The 25,257-nt window shown below is 40.4% G+C and overlaps 1 protein-coding gene across 3 annotated transcripts in view; it reads right to left on the bottom strand.

Moving 5' to 3' along the window:
• cnbd1 (cyclic nucleotide binding domain containing 1) overlaps positions 1–25,257 on the bottom strand; it is an 86,369-nt gene that overhangs the window by 13,537 nt on the left and 47,575 nt on the right. For all 3 annotated transcript variants that reach the window (XM_087986509.1, XM_087986510.1, XM_087986511.1), the window contains 6 exons: positions 22,255–22,400; positions 20,649–20,767; positions 9,276–9,413; positions 9,023–9,155; positions 1,527–1,636; positions 132–282 (listed from right to left, as the gene is read on the bottom strand). In XM_087986509.1, coding sequence (XP_087842635.1) covers positions 132–282; positions 1,527–1,636; positions 9,023–9,155; positions 9,276–9,413; positions 20,649–20,767; positions 22,255–22,400 — 797 coding nt within the window. The remainder of the gene's footprint in view (positions 1–131; positions 283–1,526; positions 1,637–9,022; positions 9,156–9,275; positions 9,414–20,648; positions 20,768–22,254; positions 22,401–25,257) is intronic.

The following is a 25,257-nucleotide window of genomic DNA, read 5'->3' as shown; positions in this document are numbered from 1 at the left end:
ATACATTTTTAAAATGAGTAAAATGAAATATCATTTTATATCTCTTATTAAAATACAATAGAAACTATCAGTGTCTGCTACACACCAAAACACCACTGTAAATAACAAGAAGGCAGGCAATGTAATAGTACCTCGTAAATCACTTGCAGAAATAACTCCAAGTTCAACTTTTGTTGCTGTGATAATTGTACAGGTGAAGGGTTTGTTAAGGATAATACTGATCTCTCCAAAGGATTCCTTCTCTTGGAGTTTTCCCATAATGATGTGTTTCACCTCACTTTGCTAGGGAATTAGAAGACAACATACACACATGCAGCAGTAAGTGACACAAATAAATGACATTTAAAGATAGACAATTAAATGGTTGTGAAATGGAGTACTGGTTGGTTATGAGGGGGAAGCCATCACTATCAGATAAGTATGCACAGTGAACCTTCATTTTACCCTTTCAAAGGAAGCTGCCAAGTCCCATACCTGATCCTGAGGTGAGCTCCAGTTCCATCAAAATGTAAGGCTAATATCTCCCAAGCCAATGGCATCCAAATTTCCTCATGAATACCAGGCTAGAGTGGAGAAGGGAGGTTGGAGGAAACCAACCCTGAGATCCCTAGAATCCTCTGCATAAGCAACACCCAGTTTGCTCTGATGTATATTTGCATAACTGCAGCATTTTTGATAAAGGTGAGAGATTTCAAGCATTCCTTGAAACACAAGATCTTACATTGAAATCCATGTAGCCTTGTGGAGAATGTGCTATTCAAACACAAAAAAATTTTTTGGGACATTGTAAGGAACATCAATATTGTCCAGAATTTTTACTATAAGCTGTCAGGTAGAGAGAATGATGTTTCAGTTGATTTGAAATTTCAGAAACAAAATTATACTGAAAGGGAACTAAAAAACTCAAGTCTTATCGCTTATACAATGCAGTAATTGTCTACCATTACAATTCCTTTGCTCAGGTACATTTAAAGTTTTCCTGAGGATTGACATTATGAAGCTATCATCTCATTCACAGGAAGCAGATCTGAGTGTATTAACTAGCACGGCACCATTTTACTTCTATTATAGGAAATGTGTTGCTTGTTTACTTCTAAACAGATTGGGACCTCCATGACTTTAGGTAAAAAAACAATGATTTCACCCCTGGCAGATCGACAGGTAAATACTGACACTCAATTTATTATTTTGGCAAGCATAACTCAAATGGAACAAAACCAAAAGTTTATTTTTATCCATCTTTTCCTGGCAAATCATATGGAAACATTTGGAATTTGAACTCCTGCGATTGCATTCAATCAATTTTATATTTGAAAACAGTAAGAGAAAAATTGGAGTTTTTTTTCTACAAACACAAGATGATTTGCATGATAAAGAAATCAAGAGCTTAGGTTGTGCAGAGAAAATACGAATTGAACTACATTTTATAAATAGTATGAATATCAGCAAAGTGACAATTATGATGAGCTACAGTTCATTGAATTAGACTATACATGATATAGGATACAATTTAAAAATATTTTTACCACATTTCCCAGAGGAACTTTCACCAGAGCTTCTATGTCTTTGAAAATGTAGCAGAAGCCAGACTTGATAAATCCTGCAAAAGAGCTGATTTCACCTTCTTTTACTAGAACTAAAAGTGAAAACAATAGATAAATATCAGACGACTCATACTGTAATATCTATATATTACATATATATAGGCAAGGTTACTGTTATAAAAGTTTAATTACATTTTTAATTGATGTACATTTCGTTAGTCTGTTTCTTCCTTTTTAAAATATTTTGTCTTATCTTGTGACCTGCCATCTATTTCTGCAGAATTATATGCCTTTTCTTTGAGTTTGATTCTTTGATGACTTTTTTAGTTAACCACAAATGGTAGATCCATCCCCTAGATTTGAGCATGATTTCCCAGGCAACTCATGACTGTGCTCTTACAAAAAAATTTATTGTCACTGGGCATTTGCTCACAATACATAAACTAGGCCGATTACAGGTTTGGAGAAGAATAAAAGCAAATTATTGCTGATGAAAACATTTGAAACAAACATTGAAAATGCTGGAGTAACTCAGCACATTTGGCAGCATCCTTAGAACTGAAGAGTCACACTCAACACAAAGATATTGCCAGACCTGCTGAGTTTCTCCAGCAATCATTTGGGGAAAAAATTTCCATGTGGGTTTTTGATCAGTCTCAAATGTGCCAGCACTCTGTAGGAAATAGTGATTAAATATATTTTTTCCCTGGAGCTGATAACTAATAGCTGAAGGATAGGTTCTTGAGGCTGGATGAGAAAACAGAATCTTTCCAGCTTGAAAGTAACAGCAGAGGTCATGTCAGGTGAGATTAATAGAAAGCAAAAGGTAGAAAGATCTTCAACATGCGGGCACTCACTCCAAACTTTTAGAAGTTTGATTTAAAAATCATGCCTCTTTCCAGACATTTGAAGTGATTTGGACTCAGAACACTGAAACAAGGCAGCATGGTGGCTCAGTGGTTGGCACTGCTGATTCACAGCGCCAGGGTCCCGGGTTTGATTCCCACCTCGGGTGACTGTCTGTGTGGAGTTTGCACATTCTTCCCATGTCTGCATGGGTTTCCTCCGGCTGCTTTGGTTTCCTCCCACAATCCAAAGATGTGCAGTCCAGGTGAATTGGCCAAGCTAAATTGCCCATAGCCTTAGGTGCATTAGTCAGGGGTAAATATAGGATGGGGGGTGTGTTACTCTTTGGAGTGTTGGTGTGGACTTGTTGGGCTGAAAGGTCTGTTTCCATACTGTAGGTAATGTAATAAAAAAAAGTACATTTCTTGCTGACCATGTGGCAGTGGGCTGATATGTCGTTGCTGAGCTGCCTAAGAAATGGCTTTTGACAAAATGTGTCTATTTTGTAGCAATATATAATCCAATAGATGTTATACATGTATTGTTCAGCAGGCACTGCAATCTTCAATGTAGGTAACTAAGGCTTATCAAGTAAGATTGTTCATTTGCAGAAGTTTCTATCCTTGAAATATTCATGGGGTCCTGCTGTACCTCTATTTTACTTCTATTGAGAGGCTGGTGAAGATGTCACAGAAAATACCAACATATGGTTATACTGAAATTTGGCTCTTCCTTTGCCATGTAAGGGATGAAATGCATTCCACCCCCCCCCACCCACCCCCCCACACCCCCCAATTCATTAAGCCTTACAAGGCCAATGATGGCAGAAGGGCAGTACCAGATTCAAAGACTGTCTAATTCATGGGTTCATAGGCTCAGTTAAAAAAACATAGGGAAAGCTTTCTAGCTAAGAGAAGGTGGGTTTTGGTGTGCGTGGGGAATTAAATCCACAGGAATTTATATTCTGATTCCAATTTATGCCATCTATTTCCAGTTATCCCTTGGCTAGCATGGAAGACAAATGTGGAAACTCCTTGGATTTGTCAGGAAAGTAACAGCAGCAAAGTGATATCTAAGTCTATTGACAGTGTTGTCAAATGGCACTTGTTCAGCAATAACCTGCTCACTTATATTCAGTTTGGGTTCTATCAGGACTACTCAGCTCCTGACCTCATTGCATCATTGTTCCAAATATGGATAACAGAGTTCACATAAGAGTAATCCCTAACATCAAAGCAGCATTTGACTGAGTGTGACATCAAGGAGCCCTAACAAACCTGGAATCAATGGAAAAATTCTATGCTGGAGTTATATTTAACATAAAACAAAAATAATTGTAGGTTTTGGATGTCATTATCTTACCTAGATGAGTACAGCTCCAAAAACTCCCAAGTAGCTTGACATCACCCAGGACAAATTGCCCGCTTGGTTGGCACCCCAACCACCACCTTGGACACTCAACCTCTACCATTAGCACACAATGGCAGCAGTATATAACATCAACAAGGTGCACTGCCACAGCTCACAAGAAAGTCCCTAACCCCTGACATGAAAGCACAAGAGCAGCTGATGCATGGGTACACCACCACCTGCAAATTCTCCTGCAAGCCACAGGCCATCTAGGTTCATACCATTGTTGGGCCAAAATCCTAACTCACTTCCTGCAACACTCAGAGTGTTCCTAACCCAACTGACTTCAACAGTTCTTGAATTCAGCACAGTCTCACCTTCTTAAATGCATTTAGGGACAGGTAACAAATGATGGTACAGCTAGTGATGCTCACATCCCATGAACTAATATATTTTAAAAAGTAACCAAAGGTAGAAACAGAATCATTTAAAAAAAAAGTTTCACCCTCAATTCTGAATTTTCCAGCTTCCTGACCTGTTAACAACTCACTGGGGTCAACAATGTGAGTGCAGGAAGAATGTCTCTAGTAATACTGACAAACCAGGACAGCTTTGATCAACTACACTGGGGAGTATAAACCATGGTGAGGTGTGAGAATGCTGTTCAAAGCACTTCTTCCTGTCTTACCAATCTGAATTAATTTTTTGAGGAGGTGACAATGGTGATTGATGAGGGCAGAGCAGTGGATGTTGTCAACATGGATTTTATTAAGGCTTTTGACAAGGTCCATCATGGTAGGCTCATCCTATGGGCAAGCCAATTCTGAATCCATGGGACTTAGCCACATGGATTCAGAACTGGCTTGCCCATAGAAGGCCGTGGGTAGTGCTGGAGGTCCATGACGAGTGGTGTTCTGCAGGGATCTGCATCTGCTGTTTGTGGTATATATAAATGACTTGGATGAAAAAGTAGATGGATGGGCTAGCAAGATCTGTGGAGTTTTGGATAGTGTAGGAAGTTGTCAAAGGATACAGCAGGATAATAGTTACAGATATGGATGGAGAAATGACAGTGGAGTTTAATCCAGGTAAGTATGAGGTGCTACACTTTGGGAGATCAAATGTTAAGGATCTTGGGTTCAAGTTCATAGCTCCCTGAAAGTGACTGCTCAAGTAGACGAGGTAGTAAAGAAGGCATATGGCATGTTTGCCTTTATTGGTTAGGAAATGGAATGCAAGAGTCAGACTGTCATGTTGCAGCTTTACAAGACTTTAGTTAGGCCACACTTAGTTCTCTATGGAGACTGGCACCTGTATGTACTGTGGGGTGTGTATTTGCTGCCTTCGGGAGTGGACTCTGCCTTCACGGTGCACTGTGTTCCTGTGGGTGGTCCTGGTTCTCTGTGGAGATTGGGCATCTGTGTGCGCTGTGGGGTATGTATTTGCTACCTGCGGGAATGGACTCTATCTCTGACAATGCATTCTGCATACTGGAGTGGATTCTATTCCTGGGAATGAATTTTGCATTTTGAAGAGAACTGTTTATACAATGCACTCTGTGAACCAAAAAGGACTCTGTTTGTTGGTAACTGACTCTGTCTTGTTGCTTGCTGTATTTATCACCTGCACAGTCTTGTGTGTCCCTCTAACAGGCCTTACTGTAAGCTGGGAGGCTCATAGGTCATCCCAAAAGCTGTCACCCTGAGAGCCGAAGGGGAGGTAGGCTGTCCTGTGAAACTGAAGGTGGGTAGGCTGCCTGAAGGCCAGAAGGTAGATAGGCCGCCCTGATGCCAGTCATCCCGAGGATGGGAAGGTGGGTAGGTTGTTCTGAGAAGGGGTAATCAGGACAGGCTGTCCTAGAGGTGGCTGGAAGGTGTGTCGGAGAGGCGGGGAGCCAGCAGGTGTGTCGGAACAGGCTGAGATCTAGAAGGCTTATGGGCTGCCCTGTGTGCTGTTGTTCCAGGGAGGTGGCTGGAAGGTGTGTCAGGGCAGTCCACGAGCCGAATGGCACATCGGGGTGGGTGAGAGCCAGATGGAACGTAGGGGCAGACCAAGAGCCGGATGGTGGGTAGACCGTCCTCAGTGTTTTTTTTGCCTGTGTTTTCACTTGGTGTTTAGACTGAGGCCCTGTGACATAATGTTCCTCTGTGTGTAAGCCTGGCCCTTTGTGGGTAGACTAGGCCTCTGTAAAGAGTGAACAGGTGCTTGTGCTGGGAGGTGAACATTTGCTGCATCTGTCTCTGCCTGTTGGAGTGGACCATTCCCTGTGAGTTACCTGCACCTTTTACCTGCACCTACAACTGTATTCCTGTGTGAGGGCATGGTTCTTTCTCTGGGGACTGAACACCGGTGGGGTGTGCGTTTGCTGCCTTCAGGAGTGGACTTTACCTTTGGTTGTGGACTCTATCTCTGACAATGCACTCTGCACACTGGAGTGGACTCTGTTCCTGGGAATAGATTCTGCATTCTGAAGAGAACTGTTTATGGTAATTGACTCTGTCTCATGTTCCTGGGTCTGGCAGGCCTTACTGTGAGATAAAACCAGAAGGTGGACAGGTTGCCGCAATGCTGGTCGTCCTGAGACGTGGGTAGGTCATTCTGAGTACTATTGTCCCGAGAAAATGTAATCAGGATGGGCTGTCCTAGAGGTTGCCAGAAAGTGTGTCATAGTGGCAGAGAGCCAGAAGGCATGTAGGGGCAGGCCGAGATCTGGAAGGCTTTTGGGCTGCCCTGTGTGCTGTCATTCCAGGCAGGGGAATGGGCTGTCCTAGAGGTGTCTGGAAGGAGTCAGGGCAGTCCACAGACCGGATGGTGCACTGCGGTGGGCAAGAGCCAGATGGTACATAAGGGTGGACCAAGAGCCGGAAGGCATCGAGCCGGAATCCTCGATGTTATCACCCTGAGAAGGGGTGGGCTGTCCTAGAGGTGGCCGGAGGGCAGTTAGGGAAGCCAGAAGGTGCGTAGGCCATCCTGATTGCGTCTTCCTGGGGGGTGGGGATGGAGAAACAGGACAGGCTGTCCTAGTGGTGGCCAGAAGGGGCATGGGACGGACCGAGAGCTGAAAGAGGCGTGGGGCAGGCTGCCTTAGTGGTCAGAAGGTGGGAGGGATGTGTGGTTAGCTGGGTTACCAGGGGTGTCTGTGATATATGTGCTGTCTTATTTTTGGGTGTATCGGACTGTTTGTATGTGATTGCGTCTTTCCTTTGCGATAAGAAAAGGTGGAATTTGAAGTTGGTCCTTTTTTTTACATAGTGAACTACTTTTAGGTGGGACTCAGGGGTCTGGCTTTGCTGCCCTTTTCCCCTGTAAATTGCTGTTTCGTGTAAACTGCTGTTCATTGTTTGTAATTTGTACTAGTTAATAAAATAAAAAATAAACAGAAGATTCAAAGTCTCCTCATTCCATGGACTAGCTCTGAGTTGGCTGGTCACAGCCCATGTACTTTGCACATGTAAATAAAGGGTGACTTGGTGATGGGATACCAGCCTCTGTGCAATTATGTATAATCCCTTTAGGAATAATGTCAGGAAGAATTAGCACTTGCACAATGAAATGCACCGGTGTGAATACATGGCATGGATAGCCAGTTATTGTTCCTTTGGAGAAAAAGAAATTAACATTTGAATATGCTTTATTTTAGGAAAACATAATATCAATTACTGCCCTCAAAGGTTGACCCTATGTAGGTAGTGAGGACTGCAGATGCTGGAGATCAGAGTGTGACACTGGAAAAGCACAACAGGTCAGGTAACATCTGAGGAGTAGGGAAAATCGGCGTTTCGGGCATAAGCCCTTCATCAGGAATGTGGGGGGTAGAAGGGGGCTAACAGATACATAGGTGAGTGGGGGTGAGGTAACTTACGTAGATGCAAGGCGATACGTAGATGCAAGTGGGGGGTCATGGTGATAGGTCAGACAGGAGAGTGGAGTGAATAGGTGGGAAGGAAGATGGACAGTTCAAGAGGGCAGTGAAGGGTTGAATCTGCGATAAGGTGGGGGCAGGGGAGATTTGGAAACTGGTGAAGTTGCCGTTGATGCCAAGTAGTTGGAGGGTCCCAAGACAGAAGATGAAGCGTTCTTCCTTCAGGTGTCGAGTGATTAGGTTTAGATTAAATTACATTACAGTGTGGAAACAGGCTCTTCGGCCCAACAAGTCCACAGCGACCCGCCGAAGCGCAACCCACCCGTACCCCTACATTTACCCCTTACCTAACACTACGGGCAATTTAGCATGGCCAATTCACCTGACCTGCACATCTTTGGACTGTGGGAGGAAACCGGAGCACCCGGAGGAAACCCACGCAGACACGGGGAGAACGTGCAAAATCCACACAGTCAGTCGCCTGAGGCGGGAATTGAACCCGAGTCTTTGGCGCTGTGAGGCAGCAGTGCTAACCACTGTGCCACCGTGCCACCCAAAGTAGAGTGGCTCTACTTTGGCTGCGGAGGAGACCCAGGACTTGTATATCCTTGACGGGGGTGGGGGAGTTGAAATGGTTGGCCATAGGGTGGTGTGGTTGTTTAGTGTGTGTATCCCAGAGATGTTCCCTGGAATGTTCCACAAGTTGGCGTCCTATCTCCCCAACATATAGGAGACCACATCGAGAGCAACGGACATGGTAGGTGAGGTGTTTAAATGTGCAGGAAAATCTCTGCCAGACATGGAAGGATCCTTTGGGGCCTTGGACAGAGGTGAGGGGGGGAGGGGTGGGCACAGGTTTTACATTTCTTGCAGCGGCAAGGTGCCAGGAGTGGAGGATGGATTGGTAAGGGGGTCATGGAAGGAATGATCTCTGCAGAAGGCAGAAATAGAGGTGGAGAGGGAAATATATCTCTGGTGCAGTATGATTGTAGGTGACAGAAATAGCAGAGGATAATGTGATCTATCCGGAGATTGGTGGTGTGGAAGATGAGAACTGGGGACTGGGGTTGGGGGGGTGGGGGTCTATTCTTGTTGCGATTGTAGGGGTGGGGTTCAAGGGCAGAGGTGCGGGAAGTGGCCCAAACTCTGCCTATAAATGGCAGAAGTGAATCACTTTATGAAATTATGAAATTGCTTCTCATTCAATTGGATCTTGTCCCCACAATTTTGAATCACTGTTCAAAAGGAACATACTTGACCAACTACTATTAAGGGTAATTGTTATTTGCCTTTGTTAGAATAATTGCACAAGGCAATTAAATGATACTATCCATTCAGATAAGCAATGATCGGATTAATTGGTTAGGATTTGTCTCAAATAAATCCATCCAGTGAAACATATTCAAATAAAAATACAAACCATAATTTTCAGGAAACTGTTTCCATTTGATTAATTCCACCAGTTTATGGAGAGACAATTTTGGCCATTGTTGGTAAAAGGGACAGCCTTGAATCAGCTCCTCCTTCACCAATAGATCACACTGCATTAGATCCTTCAATGCAAAAGAAGAGCATTTTTGAGATTCATTGTTAGCTGCCTTGTTAAGGTAGTTAGTAGAGTGAAAAAAATTCATGCTTCAATAATTGTTCATAGATTTAAACAAAATACTCACCCTTTTCACATGTTCATATTGCCCTGTAGAAATTTTAACAATTTCACACTTGTCTTCTGTTACCACCGATAGAACATTCTCTTTTGTTTTCTGACTTGGAATTGGAATCAATTCACCAAAGGTGTCTCCACAGGTTAACTAAAAATACAATAGAAGAATGACCTTCTGATGAGTATTCATTCAAACCTGAATGAAGGGAGGTGTTTAATTTTCTCAATATGACTATTTTATTTAAATAGTCATTCACATTCACATGTTCATAGTCAATCTTTTAATTTAAAATAACTAGTTTATCCTTTGTGTTAATCTTGAGAAAACATGATATTTTATAGATTGTATCCAGGCTATCTATAGGACTTAAGATGGCTCAAGGGAACCTGGAGAAGCTGTGGATAATAGCCCACTTCCTGACTTTGTTAGTATTTTGCCACTTTTTTGTATTGCATCTTTAAAATTTCAGTAGGTGAATATTCATTGAGTCTTTACCTTGCCCTTGCTCTTATATAGTGTGGAAAGCCAGAAATTCCTCCATTGACAGTTTTGAAGGATCTTAGTGGAACTCCTATCAGTTGACACTTGGTGGGTTTTTCTTTGAGGCCTTTATACAGTTAAAAGGCTATTTACAACACAAGGTAACAAATTGCTGAGAGGATCAATATCCTTCTCTAGTTGATGTGTGCCAGTGATGGCAGACTGAGCCTAAAGACAATATTGATTAAATTGACTTATTTTGACTTAGACCAGCTTTCAAAACATTTTCCCAGTGCGACCCTCAAGACTTGAAAACTGTCACAACCCCATGAGGACATCGGTAAAGATGGAAGGGTGTGAATGAGAAAAGGACTGAGACAAAGCTCCGGGTATTTATCACTGTCTTAGAAGTCACAACCCCAAAAGCTTGGCTCACAATTCCACTTGGAGTCCTGACCCCCACATTGGGAAACCGTAACTTGGACTTTAGACAAGCAGAACAATGAGCATCAAGATTCTGTAGAAGGGATGAATTATGGGTCAATCTGTAAATGAATCTTTGGAGGGACCAGCCAACTTTTCCAGGTATGCAAATTGCTACACAGCCAGTTCTTCTATAATGCAATGGTTGCATTCTTGTACAACCCTGTGTTATAGAAAAACTGCACATTAGAAATAACACTTACATGTTGACAATATAATCGCATTACAGTCAATACATTTTAAAACTTCGTGCTTTAAAAACACCATCACCAATTTGTCAATCACATTACAGTGAATTTATGTTGATGAACATAATAGAACAGTACAGCACAGTACAAGTTCTTCAGCCCTCAATGTTGTGCCGGCTTGTTATCCTACTCTAAGATCAGACTACCCTACATACCCTTCATTGCACTACCTTCCATGTGCCTATCCAAAGGTTGCTTTAATGTCCCCTAATGTATCTGACTGTGGGATATAGGTAAAGCAGTGTTACGTTTGCAATCATAATTGTTTATGCAAGGTAAATGAACTCACACCAGTGTATAATTGTTTCAGCCAAGACCTGAGTTAACAAGAATGAAAACTATGTGAAGGAAATATATAATTGTTTTTGCATTAGCTAAAATGTGCATACAAGAATGAAATGTGCCTGCAAACAATGGTAGATGTTACAGACAAATAGATACTGTGCTGTGAGGGGAGGGGGTGTAGGTTAAGCTAGATATGCCTGTACAAACAGTTACAAGCATCTGTTTCCCGCTTCAGCAAAAACAAAAAAAAACCATCAAAAGGTCATAAGGCTCTGTGTAAATAAAGAATAAAAAGAAATATTGCTTTGATAAGCACGGAAACAGATGGCAGTGAAGAAGGATAAATAACAATAAGACCACAGAGGGAGGTGGTCAAACGGCCTTGTGAGGCCAGAGATAAACATTTTATCACGGACAAGGCCGGATTAGTTCAGAGATAAACAGCCGGGTTTAGATTAGAAACAGATGTAAATAGGGGAGGAGCAATGGTAGGAGGGAAGAGAAACGAATTACATAAATATTGTGTACTTGTTAAATTCAGGGTGTGTGTGTGCCTTGTGGACAGTGGACACCACACCACTCTTGCAAGAGTGTAATAAACAATACTACTGATTCAGATCTTGTCTCGGACTGACATTATTGAAGTGAGTGAGCTTCGTTTCTCACATGACTCTACTACTATCACTGCCGACAGTGCACTCCACGCACTCACCACTCTCTGTGTAAATTACCTGCCTCTGACATCTCCCCTAAACCTTCCTTCAATTACTTTAAAATTATAGATTAAAATTATGTGATAGACATTTCTGCCATGGTAAAAAGTCTCTGGCTATCCATTCTATCTATGCATCCCAACATCTTGTACACCTCTATCAAGTCATTTCTCATCTTCCTCTGCTCCAATGAGAAAAGAGCTGAAAATGTGTTGCTGGAAAAGCGCAGCAGGTCAGGCAGCAGCCAAAGAGCAGGAGAATCGACGTTTCAGGCATGAGCCCTTCTTCAGGAATGATGCCTGAAACGTGGATGCTGCCTGACCTGCTGCGCTTTTCCAGCAATACATTTTCAGCTCTGATCTCCAGCATCTGCAGTCCTCACTTTCTCCAGTAAGAAAAGCCCTAGCTCCCTCAACCTTTCTTCATAAGACATGCTCTCCAGTCCAGGCAGCATCCTGGTAAATCTCCTCTAAAGCTTCCACATCTTTCCTATAATGAGGGGACCAGAACTGGACACAATATTCCAAGTGTGGTCTAACCAGGGCTGTACAGAGCTGCAGCATAACCTCTCAGCTCTTAAACTCAATCCCCCGCTAATGAAAGCCAACACACCATATACCTTCTTAACAACCTTATCAACTTGGATGGCATCTTTGAGGGATCTATAGATGTGGACCAGAAGATCTGTCTGTTCCTCCACACTGCCAAGAATCCTGCCTTTATCCCTGTATTCTGCATTCAAATTTGTCCTTTCAAAGTGAATCACTTCACAATTTTCCAGGTTGAACTCCATCTGCCACGTATCTGCTCAATTCTGCATCCTGTCATTGTCCCATTGCAACCTACAACAGCCCTCCACACTATCCACAACTCCACCAACCTTGTGTCATCAGTAAACTTACTAACCTACCTTCCACTTCCTCATCCAAGACATTTATAAAAATCACAAAGAGCAGAGTTCCCAGAACCAAGCTCCAGGCTGAATACTTTCCATCTACCACCATCCTCTGTCTTCAATGGGTCAGTCAATTCTGTATCCAGACAGCCAGATTTGTCTGTATCCCAAGTCTTTCTGAATGAGCTTACCATGGGGAACCTTATCAAATGCCTTGCTGAAATACACCACATCCACTGCTCTACCTTTAATCAGCATAAATGGCATTAGTACCATTTTCTTGCAAGTTTTGCTCATCCTTTGGCAAAGTTATGATGAGAGATCACTGATATTCTACTCTGAGGGTGACCTTTGCTGTGCCTGGTGTTATGCAGGCGCAACAAAAAAATTAGGAAGATAAAACAAGAATAAAATGAAATCAGAAGTTCGCCATCAATAAATTGTTTTGTGAGTTTTTTCTGAAGATGTAACTGGCAATTTCACGGTAGACCTATACAGACACTACAGCACAAAAAGAGGCCATTCAGGACATTAGGATTGCACTAGCTAAATAAATGGTCATCTACTCTAATATCACTTTCTCAGACCTGGTTTGTAACATTGAAGGATACAGCACTTTGGATACAGATTCAGGGTTCTTTTAAAGAGAGTCGAGATTTTCTATCCTAAACTGAGCAATGGTTTCCAGATGCCTATTATGCTATAGGTTAAAAAAAAAGTCTTCATGTCCTTTCTAATCCTTCTACCAAAGAAATTAAATTGGTCCCCCTTATAACTGATGCCTTCACTAGGGGAAACAGGTCTTCCTTGCTCATTCTATCCAAGCCCCTCAATATTTTGTCCTCTTCAATTAAGTCACTCCTCAGTCTCCTGTGATGTAGAGAAAATAGCTAACCTATCCAATCCTTTCTCATAGCTACAATTTACAAGACCTGGCAACATTCTCCCCTGTACTCTCTCTAGAGGAATTATGTCCTTCCTATAATGTGGTGGCCAGATCTATCCACAAAACCTCAGCAGTGGCTTAACCAGCATCGTACATAGTTTAGACGTTATATTCATGCTTTTGTATTCAATACATTGCCCAATGAAAGAAAGTAAGTAGCTGATATCCAAGATGATTCAGTCGAGTGGTATGGCCTCCTTTAACAGGCTACAGGAAAAAACAAATAACCTTCCTCTCCACCACTCATCCGTGAGTACCCTTAAGATTCTTATCTGTAATATGGGGAGTTACTTTGTCTTTTTAGGCCCTTTTTCCAGTGATAATGGTGGATCAGCACAGTATGAGGAGCAGTTTACAATTTGGAGCATCTCAAGTGGTGTATATCTGGGATTTAAATATAGCAGCAGCAGCAAGAATGACAGAAGGTCTGAGCAGTGGCAAGTTGTTCCTGACTCGCAGTTGCATGAGAAGCATTCCAAAGGTTCCAGATGCTTAAAGACATGAAGAATGCAAGTTTGTGTGAGAAACATCATTGCAAGCCATGGCAGAGCATGGGCTCCATGAATGTCACTCGAAAAAATACGAACTGAAAATGAAAAATTCAACCCTCTATTATTCAAAAAACACATTATAAATTCCCAAAGACAATATATACTATCATCTCCTAAGTCATGCAAAACACCAAGATCCCACTTTTAAATACTGTTGTATGCTGCATATTGTTGATTTCACCTAGGACAGTGGAAAGATAATACTGTTGGCATCTATATTTCTTGGCTATCAAGACAATGTTGCAGGCTTTAAGTCTGATTTTCATAACTCCACGTGTGCAGTGACTGTCTGTTGTTTAGGCATGTGCTACCATACTCAATATCTAACGTAAAGCTATTGTACCTCTAAGAGGTAATAATAACCCCTCTTGTGATCTAAACTCACTAGTATTTTGCATGTTCTCTTATGTGCGCTTCTCCAGCCCTTTAAAAGGTACATTGAATCTTGATGAGACATGGCCAGAGTCTAATTATTAAGCTGAACTTTCTATTATTACACACAAGTAGAAACATGGATGCATAATGATCACTGCAGAGACTGATTAAAAAAAAACTTAAACCTCATAAATGAAAGAATGAAGCAGGATTTCATGCTTTAAGACAATTACTATAAAAAACTAAATGCTACTAAATATTGTTGTCAGGAATCTACACTTTAAACTACAGAACAGAACTGGTCCCTTTTCTTTAAACAAAACCAAAAAATTCATTTCACAAGTACATTTTACACAATTCCTTAAACAGTCATATGATTTTCCCTGACATAGTCCAAAGCAGGACCAAGTAGGAAACTACAGGCCAGTCAAACCTCAGCAGTAGGGAAACTATTGGAAGCAATTTTGAGAGACAGAATTAATTTGCATGTGAAGAATCAGGGATTAATTTAAAATAGTCAGCATTATTTTATTAAAGGGAGGTCATATCTGCCCAACTGAATTTTTCAAAGTGGTGATCAGACATGAAGATGAGGGCAATGTTGTTAATGGTGACTACTTGCAAGGCTTTTGATTGGTCCCACATGGGAGACTGATCGTGAAGGTAAGAGCCAAGAGATCAAAGGAAATTGGATCCTTAGTTGGCCGAGTGGCAGTAAACAGAGGGTTTTTTGTGACTGGCAGCCTGTATCCAGTAGGGTCCTAGAAGGGTCAGTGTTGAAACACTTAGTGTTTGTTGTTTATATAGATTATTTTTACTTGAATTTAGTACGGTGAATTAGAAAGTTCACAAATGATGGTGAGGTGGTAAATAGTGAGGGGTTGGTTAGATGGGCTGAGATCAATCCATATAAATGTATGGTGATGCACTTGGGCAGGACAAACAAGGTCAGGGAATACTTGATGAACCTTGGGAGGACTCTACGAAGCACTGAAGATCAGTGTTCCTTCAGGTATCAGGACAAATAGATAAAGTAGTTAAAAAACATATGTTCTATTCACCTTTATTCGTCAAGGTATAGGTTTAAGAGCAGGGAGATTATGTTGGAAATGTATGAAACGTTGGTTTGGGCACAGCTAGAGTATTGTGTGTAGTTCTGAAATCCATATTATAGGATGTGTGTAGCAGCAGGGTGCAGAAGAGTTTTACCAGGATGTTCTCTGGGCTGAACAACTTCAGTTATGAAGGAAGATTGGATAGCCTCGGGTTAGTTTTCCTTAGAGGAGAGGAGATTGAGAGGGAATGATAGAGATGTATAAAATTGTGAGGCATAGGAACAGGGTGGACAGGAAGAAACTTTTCCCCTCAATAGAGGGATCAATGATCAATGGCATAAATTTAAGGTAAGACTTAGAGGGATATGAAGAAATCTTTGTTTCACTCAGAATGTGGTGAGATTGTGGAACTCACTGCCTGTAAGGGTGGTAGAGGCAGAAACGCTCATAGAATTTAATAAGTATTTCGATGTACACTTGCAGGGCCAAGACATACAAGGTTATGGACCAAATGCTGGAAAATGGGATTAGAATAGTTAAGTGGTTGTCTTTTGACTCATGCATTAGTGATAGGCTGAAGGGCCTTTTTCTGTGCTGAAGATCTCTACGTTCTCGGACTCTGAAGTGATTCTTGGCTGCTAAGAATTTACTTACGTTCCTTTCCTTTCACAGCTTGGTGACTATTACACCCAGAATGGTCTTTCATGGTGAGGGTTTTTCTTGAAAATTCTTCATTCACAAACTAGGTGAATCCTCCAAGGCTATTTCAAATTCTCTCAAACTTGGTCTTCTCAAACCAAGTGCAAACCTGCATTCCTACACAGTGAACAGAAGAAACTGCTGTCTTTTAGTTGCTCCCTCTCTCCCAGATCCTGGCAGATTTTTCTATCTATGAGTATCAGGCATATCTTAGAAACTTGTCCCTGCCTTGAGTCCACTTCCAGGCATCATAATAACATCATAATCCAAGTAACTATGCTGATTAGTTAGTCTTGACACTCCAACTCCTTTATCTAGGAAGTAAGTATACAGTCTAATACATTACTGATTCAAACCCAATATGCTCAACACCCGATACTGAAGAAGGTTCATTTGTTCTGAAATATTAACTCTGCTTAATCTCCACAGACATTTTCTGACCTGCTGAGTTTTTTCAGCAATTTCTGATTTTGTTCCTCAATATCTTCTTGTCCCGAATCTGCAGATATCTGTTGTCCCATCTCAGTCGTGGTTTACATGGAGATGCCTGGAGCCCATCTTCAAATCTATATTCTTAAATTTCTGACAAACCTTCACTCAAGTATATAAACTGTGTACTTCAATGTGTCAATTCAGTTTGACACTTACATAGTCTCCCTGTCAGTACTTTACTGGCGAGCCACTATATTCACACCCCAGTGCAAGTAATGAAGGATAATTCCCTACTTGATCTCTGTCACTGGTACTGATAATTCCTCATTGGAAGATGAAGCAACTAAATGTTCTGCATGAAATTCGTCCTTCTTAGCACCTGATATCAGATGCAAATCTGCCATAACAATTTATTTTGCAGACTGTGTTGCTGTCTGAAAAACTTCAGCTGAAGACTCAATGTGCTGGCTTCTAAATTGCCTCAATATTACTGAAATTCTGGCCCAATGATGTCCCCAGTTTTGGGAGCCAGTTGCCTGCCAGTAATGGCAGCAATGATCACTCTCAGCTCGATATTCGATTTACTTTGAGCTTGCTCAGCCTGTAACTGTATTGTATTTATAAAGTTGCCTTGGCCACCAGCAATTTATTCACAAAGCCTCTGATGCTCATTTGTTCTCTGGTGGAACCTCAATTCAGGACTACTCCTGTAGTTTACCAGCATCCAATGCAATCCATAGCGCCAAAGATGAACAGTGTTCCAACACTATGTAGCATGTAGCTTGTAGATCACACTTGCTTCTGCATACCTCTAATCATAGAATCCCGACAGTGTGGAAACAGGCCATTTCACCCAACAAGTCCATACTAACCCTCTGAAAAGTATCCCACCCAGACCAATTCCCCTACCCTATCACTCTACATTTCCCATGACTAATGCACCTGACCTACACATCCCTGAACACTATGGGCAATTTAGCATGGCCAATTCGCATAATCTGCATATCTTTGGACTGCGGGAGGAAACCGGTGCACCTGGACACGGGGAGAATTTGCAAACAGACAGTCACCCAAGGCTGGAATCAAACCCAGGTCCCTGGCGCTGTGAGACAGCAGTGCTAGCCACCCTTAATAGTCTAAAATGCTTTTTACCAAGAATTGTAGATTCTGTTTTGTCAAATTTTGACACAAACTGTTCCTGAGCTTTTCTGAAAGTTTTGCTTTTACAGCTGCTTGTCTACACAAGTTGCCTTCTTATATCTATGTCAGAATGTTTCTTCAGAGCTCACTAGAATCCATATTGCTGCTCACAATGTCATATAATGGATTCCCTCCACAGTAACCATGGTGAAATATTACATGATGTAGACCTGCTGCTACCATATTCCTTTCAAGAATCTGAGGAGCCAAACTGGCCTGGTGTGGGAAGGTAAACAATTTAGTATGTTAAGAAAAAGACTCTTGTCTTAAACAAGACTTAAATAATCACACAATAGCAATCAGGTACAAGTTATGGTAGGTATTGTTACTATGACTATGATGGTGCCTTGATGGTAAGCCAGTCTCCCTCATGATCCAGAGCTGTTCCCCCACCCAGTCAATGATGGGGCATGATTTCAGATTGTGATCCTGAGATTTAACCCTTTCAGAGCCTAACACATTGATACAACAGTAAGAAGGAAAGACAAGCACAACTAAATATCGATGTCTTGAGAGATTAATTTTTATTCTTTTATTGAATATAGACATCACTGGAAAGGGCAGAATTTACTACATTTTCTTAATTGTCCAAAGCTTTGTGTTGAGCTATCTTCTTGATGTTGCAATCCATTTGGTACAGGTAAATCCACATACTGTGGGAAAGGAATCTAGAATTTTATCATGTGACAGTAAGGAATGGTATTATAGTTCTAAGCAGGATGGTGAGAGCCTTGGTGGGAATTTCCAGGTGATGATGCTGTCTACAAGCAACACAAGTTGATACAGGCTACAATGATACATTCTGAAAATCATAATTCAAAAGGAGCAGAGTGAAAATGACAACCTCTTTGATACATCCATCCTCAAATACTTGGAAGTCAACACTGAACATGGTCCATTGAAATCTCCCAAAGTACACCTCAAACTTCACATACAAAAGGTAAGTGATCGGTTTTATGAATAAATTTGATCCAGAAAGCCTTGGCAGCAGCAACATCTAGAAATGGGATGTCAATCTGCTGAAGCTGCAATGCAGGACTCCCGATATTCTAAACAACAAAAGGAGCTTGTTATACACAGAATCTAGTGATGCCACAACTGATCCCATCAAAGTTCTACAACATCAAGTCATGCATGGTAGTGGACAATAAAATAATCAAAGGAGGCTCCACAAATACCCCCATTATTATTAATAATAGAACCAGTTTGGCAATACAAAAGACAAGCTAAAACAATTGAGTTAAAAAGCCATTATGACACAGAAGGGGGGTCATCTGATTCAGTGAGCATATGCTAGCTCTCCATAAAGAAACCCGTTCTCCAGTCTTCAGTGTGATAAAAGCAAATACAAGATGCCTTTGAATTATTCTACTGAAGCATTAATTCAGTTAATAATTTATATCTAATTAACTTATTTTTAAAAGAGTTCAGTAGCAAATAAATAAACCTTATTTGGTGCAATTACTGCACTGAAATCCCTAAGAAATCATTACTGGAAGCACATCTTCATTGCTGTGTATCAACTCACAATTACGTCCAATGACCTACACACTTCAATTGAACAAATGTAAGCTCCTTCCATTTAACAGCAAGTAGCAGTAGAAATTTGACAGACTCAGAAATTGGCACTGGATGCTAATTTCAGATAGACAATTTGCTTCTATTGAACGTCTATTACAATTGATTCTGCCATAGCGCATGTTTCTTCTACACAAATTGGCTATAACACAATTGCAGAATTTAGACCATTATTTGTAGAAAGTGAACTTTGCTAACCTATATTGGCTATTATTGATTCTGGACCCACTGGTTGAGATGGTGTTGTTGTTATGCGATTTTCTTATAACTTGGGATCGCATGGTCACTGAACTATTGCATTGTATCAGAACAGACTGTACATACTTTACAGCCAGACCATTTCATTTTATTACATTAGGCATCAACATGTTTGAATAAATGGGATTGTGAGCAATTGAGATTTTTTTAACCTTGTCAATTTTGTTTAATTGGATATAGAGCTTTAGTACAAGGCAATTTAATTTTATAATATTCAGCATCAGTCTAGTTAAGAGAGGAGTGGGGAGAGAAGAAGTAAAGGCAGGAAAATGGAAATTAGATCAAGTTCTCCCAATTCCGTTCTCACAATCTGAACATTGCAATTAATGTACTTCATCAGTTCTTTTGAATGAATGCAGCTCCTTTATTTTTCTTGATCAAGTACTCTTGCCTTGAATTTCTAGAAGAATTCTTCCTTTCTGGTTATTTTTACAAATTATAAACCCTGCAAGTTGAATCCCATTAAGTCATGGGACATTTTGGCCCAGATTCCCAGAAATCTGCAGGTTGGGCCACATGAAGATTTATGGGAGAAAGGTGAGACCCAGATTGACATCATCCACAAATCGATGATGATGGCAATGATTCCCAGTATTCCTGGAGCTGAAGAATGTTATGGAAGTTTCACAAGACGCATTACACTTATCTGTAATGGGGCAAGAAATCACTAGAACCAGCTCACACTCCAAGCAACAAGAAAGTACATCTTTTAGTTCTGGCTTATCCCAACAGATGGTATACAGTTTATGCCTAAAACTAGGAAAACAATAGAAGAAATGAACACTCTCCCTCTATACCAATTCTCCAAATTCACCAAGCCCCCACACACGAAGAGATCGAGCTTAATGTTTGAACTTATAAATACTGATTTTACTGAAGCTTTGATCCTTCTTATCTATGAGCCAATGTACCAACTCTTGCTCAAAAAAAACCCAACCCGATTCCTCTCAGCGTGGTGAAGTTTACCAAAGAAATAGCACAATCCTGGCAAGTGCTAATCCTGTCCACATGCAAAGAATTAAGTGATGTACTGGGAAAGTAAATATCTGTATTGTGCATGTACACTTCAAAGCAACACACATGGTACTTATTACTCAGTTTGCTGCTACTTGACAACGTATGAAAACTCTTGCATTATTAAATGCTAACTAGGTACATTTAGGTATATTTTAAATTATGCATACCATTTTTTGAGTTGTTTCGAACAAAGAATCAAAGTATACCAACTGAAGTTTGTCATTAAGCTTTGTGTAAGGCTTGGCAGAACCTTTTATGATCATGTAGAATGTCTGATTTCCATACACTGCACAAAATAAAAATGATTACTGATTAACAAGTAACTATATGGCTTTTATTAGAGGAAAATGACAATGCTACAGATGAAACAAAATCAAAAATTGTTGTTCTGCACTGGTTCTGATGTAGGATCACTAGACTCAAAATGTTAACATTGTTTTCTCTCTACGGATGCTGCCAGACCATTGAGTTTCTCCAGCACTTTCTGTTTTTAAACTATGTGGCTTTACTGAACTTAGCAAAGAGACTTTTATTTGAAAGTGGACTCAGAATTCTTCATATGTTATCTAATTCTGGCAGAAGCCTTACTGAACCTATCACTGAATTGCAGAGGTGCACTTACTTCAGTAAGTTATTGTTATAAAATCTTCAGAAGAAAATGGTCAAAAGAAGACTCAGAATTCCAGCTCTGGTCTGCCTTTTCTTATTTGACATAATAATCTGCTGATTCCCAAGCCAAAGCCAAAGCCAAAGAAATATCTGACCAACGAAATTGACTCTCTGACAAGTGACCCTCAGCAGAATGTTACAGTCTCCTGGAAGGTAAGAAGGGACTTGGGGATACAATAAAATGCTGATAACTTGCAATTCCATCACAAGTCTTGTCCCAGTGGTCAGAACAGTATTGAGAGTCAGCTGCCTGCCATAGTCAAACGGTGCTTATACAAATGCACTGGGAGGCCATCAGCTGAATGGAGGCAGACTTCCAGCAGTCTCCCAGGAGTGAAAGGAGCCATCAGAGTCAGAAGCAGCAAACAATGGCTCTTCAGCCCAAAGCAGTGAGTAGGTAGCTTTGCACTTTGAGCCGAACTGACATGGCCTACATTAACATAAGCTTATCCTATTGCATATGTCTAAAACTGGAGGTGACTGTGCCTTTGCCTTGATGGCCAACCTTAACTCCTCTCAGAAGTTCTACTGAGCTGACAGCCTTCTGATTGTTGCTAGCAACATGCTGTTTGCTAACCTTAATTTCCCTTATCCCAGTGTCTGCCTAGCATCAGGGCTGCTTTAAGTTGTCGGCTTGATGTGGTTTCTGCACATTTCAAGGATTGGCACAGATCCTTAGAGCCGAACAAATTCATAGTAGTTCACTTCCTTCAACAGTATGATGTGCGGCCTTCCATCATAGAACCCCCTGCTGATAGCTCTCTCAATTCTCACAGAGGTTAAGATGGCTCCCACCTGGAAATCTAGACATAATTCAGCAGATTATGCCTCCTGTTCTATTTTGCACAGAAACATAACTATTGCTAATTTAAAAATGGAAAAAATAATGGTAAAGGGTCAGGATTTTTAATTTTGGGCTATATGGCATTCAGTTTAATCATTCATCATTACATTTATGCCGTATTTTATGGCACCTATTTTGTGAACTATTTTTACAAAAAAAACCATCAAAGTTTGGAAAGATTTAAGCCATGTTGATTTATATCTACTTCACTATATGAAATAAAACAAATGCAAATTTAACGGGAAAATATAGAACAGTACCTGTGTCACCTTTAGCATATGATTCCATCACTATCTGTGCACTGAGTTGTTTCAACTCCTCATCTGTAAACTGTGTATTAATTGCTGTGAAAATCTTCAGTATCTTATAAGTATTCAGGCGCTCTGCACGCGTTCTGTTAAAAGGTCTACAAAGAATATTGGAAGGCATGTAAGAAAATGACCATCAAATTGATCTGATTTCTCAAATAGATAGCACCTTCATTTTATTGCTTTTGTTTGTTTTCATATTTCACACAACAAACTTTAACATGTAGCTAGACTTCAAACAAAGGCAAGGCTAAACATGCAATTTATTTTGTTTGTTATATCTCTAAAATATCACAGTAGCTATAGGATTAGGCTATTTAATCTCTGAGACAGCTTTAACACAAGGATTACTTAGCTGAGTGAATAATATCGCCTATCTCTGCGATTTAACTGAAAACAGTCAACGGACAAAATTTTTCATGGTCGAGTGGGGCAGAAAAAATGTTGATAGCAGACTGATCAACTAAGTTTTTAAAAAGACCATCCAAAACAATATTACAATGTGAGCAGCATTAACAAGCAGACTATGGGATTTCAACCTCTTAGTGGAAGGACATCCCAGTCAAGAGCTGCCAGTCAATCTGTATTGGCTGAAGGTCTTCTAGTCTCACCATTGCCAAAAGGAATAGTGAATACTGCTGACACTGCAGGCAGTCCTACGTTGTTGTGCCATGAAACAAGGTCAGTCCTAGGTTTCTTCAGTAAGGAGGAATTGGATACCCCAAGGATAACTGATGAGAGGTCTGAGGTTTGAGGGACTAATAGTAAGGCACTATATAGGTACACAGCCCAAGGAACACAGGGCTATCTGCAATAAGTACCCTCCTTCCTTCCTACTTTTCACCAAATTTTGTAAAAGACCAGCTGAAGCATTCTGATCCACAATCACGCCCAATGAACTATAGAAGAAGAGGCAGATTGAGGCCCCTAATCGCTATGTAACAAGGTGGATCACCAAGGCTCCATAGCAGCACTCCAAACCATTCCCATTACTATCTAGAAGGACAGGGGTGCAGATACATGGGTAAACCATCACCTGCAAAATCCCCTCCAAACCACTCACCATCTTGATTTAGAAATATATTGCTGTTTCTTCGTTGTTGTTGAGTCAAAGTCCTGGAACTCTCTCCCCAGTGGTATTACAGCTGTACCTACACCTAATGTACTGTAGCAGTGCAAGAAGGCAGATCACTACTGCTTCCTCAAAGGCAAGTAGTGATGGACAATAACTGGCTAACCCAGCCAGCAACACTTACATTCCCTGAATGAAATTTTCAAAAGTTAATAGCCTCAATCGATGCATGGGCATATGTACTTGTGGGTACTTCTACATTCAGAATTATGGGACTGGACAGCAGTGGGCAGTAAGGCACCGAGATATCTACCTTACATGTTTAATGTGCTTTCCTGTTAAAAACAACACGTCAGAGGTGGGGCAGGAGGAGAATTGAGGTTAGAAAACTCCCCCATTGTATTTTCAAAATGAAGGTATCTTTATAAGTAGAGAAACCAACATTAAAGATCAAGACATTCAACCATCTGGAACATTTCCTCAAACAAATGCTTGGATTCTGCATAAAAGAACTTGAAAGATAACAGTGGTATCATTTGAAATCCCCATCAAATCTTTTTAAACTATTTTTAGAAGCTTTGTTGAAAGTTTTCACAGACCTAATTAACTCTCCGACTCTACATGTTTATATATTTGTATAAATGACTTGGATAAAAGAATGGAAGTTATGGTTGCCAAACTTGCTGATGACAAAGATAGTAAAGAGTGAAGAGGACATAAAAATACTGCTAAGAAATACATATGTAGGTTAAGTGAGTGGGCAAAGATCTGGCACATTGTACAATGTGAGAAAATATGAAATTGTCAGTTTGGGAGAAAGAATAAAAAAGAAGCATATTTCTAAATGGTGAGAGATTACAGAACTTTGAGGTACCAAAGAACCTGGATGTCCTCGCATGTGAATCACAAAAGATTAGTATTCAGGCACAGCAAGTAATTAGGTGAGAGGAATTGAATACAAACGTAAGGTACCGTACATACTTGTGTAAAAGTCGATCTCATGTAAACTTAGACCCCTTATTTTTGGCCAAAACAATCTTGTATTTTCCATATATCTCATGTAAAAGTCGACCCCACTAGATCGCATTATAAACCTCTTACAAAGGAAACTGCATGTTCCCATTAACCCTCTTAAACAAAATCACATTCATTCATTCATTCATACCAGTAACACTACTCATCGCTCTTTGTTTACTCTATTGCGTCTCTATTCATTCATTCATTCATAACTCTATTTATCAGCAACCTACTTGGTTTCTCCTGCACTTTTTGATTGATTCATTCATTCATTCATTCATTCATTCATTCATTCAGACCGGTACTAAGTCTATCAGTACTTACTGCACTTTATTTACTATGCATCCAAAAGTTAATATCGTTAAAAATTTAATCATTTTAATTGTGACATTATATTTGAATAAAGGTGAGATCTATTAGCTACATACATATTTAATTCTTTGACAAATTTGTTAATGTTGCTGAGTTTTACAACATATGGGAGTAAATAGGAGGATAAATATGTAAGAATTTGGTGAGAAAGTTCAAGACGCTTACACATTCAGAACTTAATAAATGTTGCATTTTAAGTGTGCCATTATCCCAAGCCATGATGATGTTGAACAGTGTGATTTTGCAGGATTTCAATGATTCTTTGACATGTTAAATTTTCATATTGGTATGTATAAATATAACTTACTGTAATTCATTCTTGTTTCTCTTACTTTTAATTATGGTAAATACCTTTACCATAATTCATTGTGTTCTTCTTCTTTACCCGGGATTAGTTGAGCAATCAAATCAACTTCTCTTAATAATACAGTATTTCGAACTGCAGCCTGAATTTCAGCCCCTTAAAACTAGTGCTCGTGTATTGTCGACCTTAT

The sequence above is a fragment of the Chiloscyllium plagiosum genome, unplaced genomic scaffold (assembly GCF_037043375.1).
Source record: "Chiloscyllium plagiosum isolate Xiang-an unplaced genomic scaffold, Cpla_swu_hap1 HiC_scaffold_4, whole genome shotgun sequence".
NCBI classification, from domain to species: domain Eukaryota; kingdom Metazoa; phylum Chordata; class Chondrichthyes; order Orectolobiformes; family Hemiscylliidae; genus Chiloscyllium; species Chiloscyllium plagiosum.
Note: the sequence above shows the minus strand (reverse complement) of the source record. Positions and strands in the feature narration are given on the sequence as shown.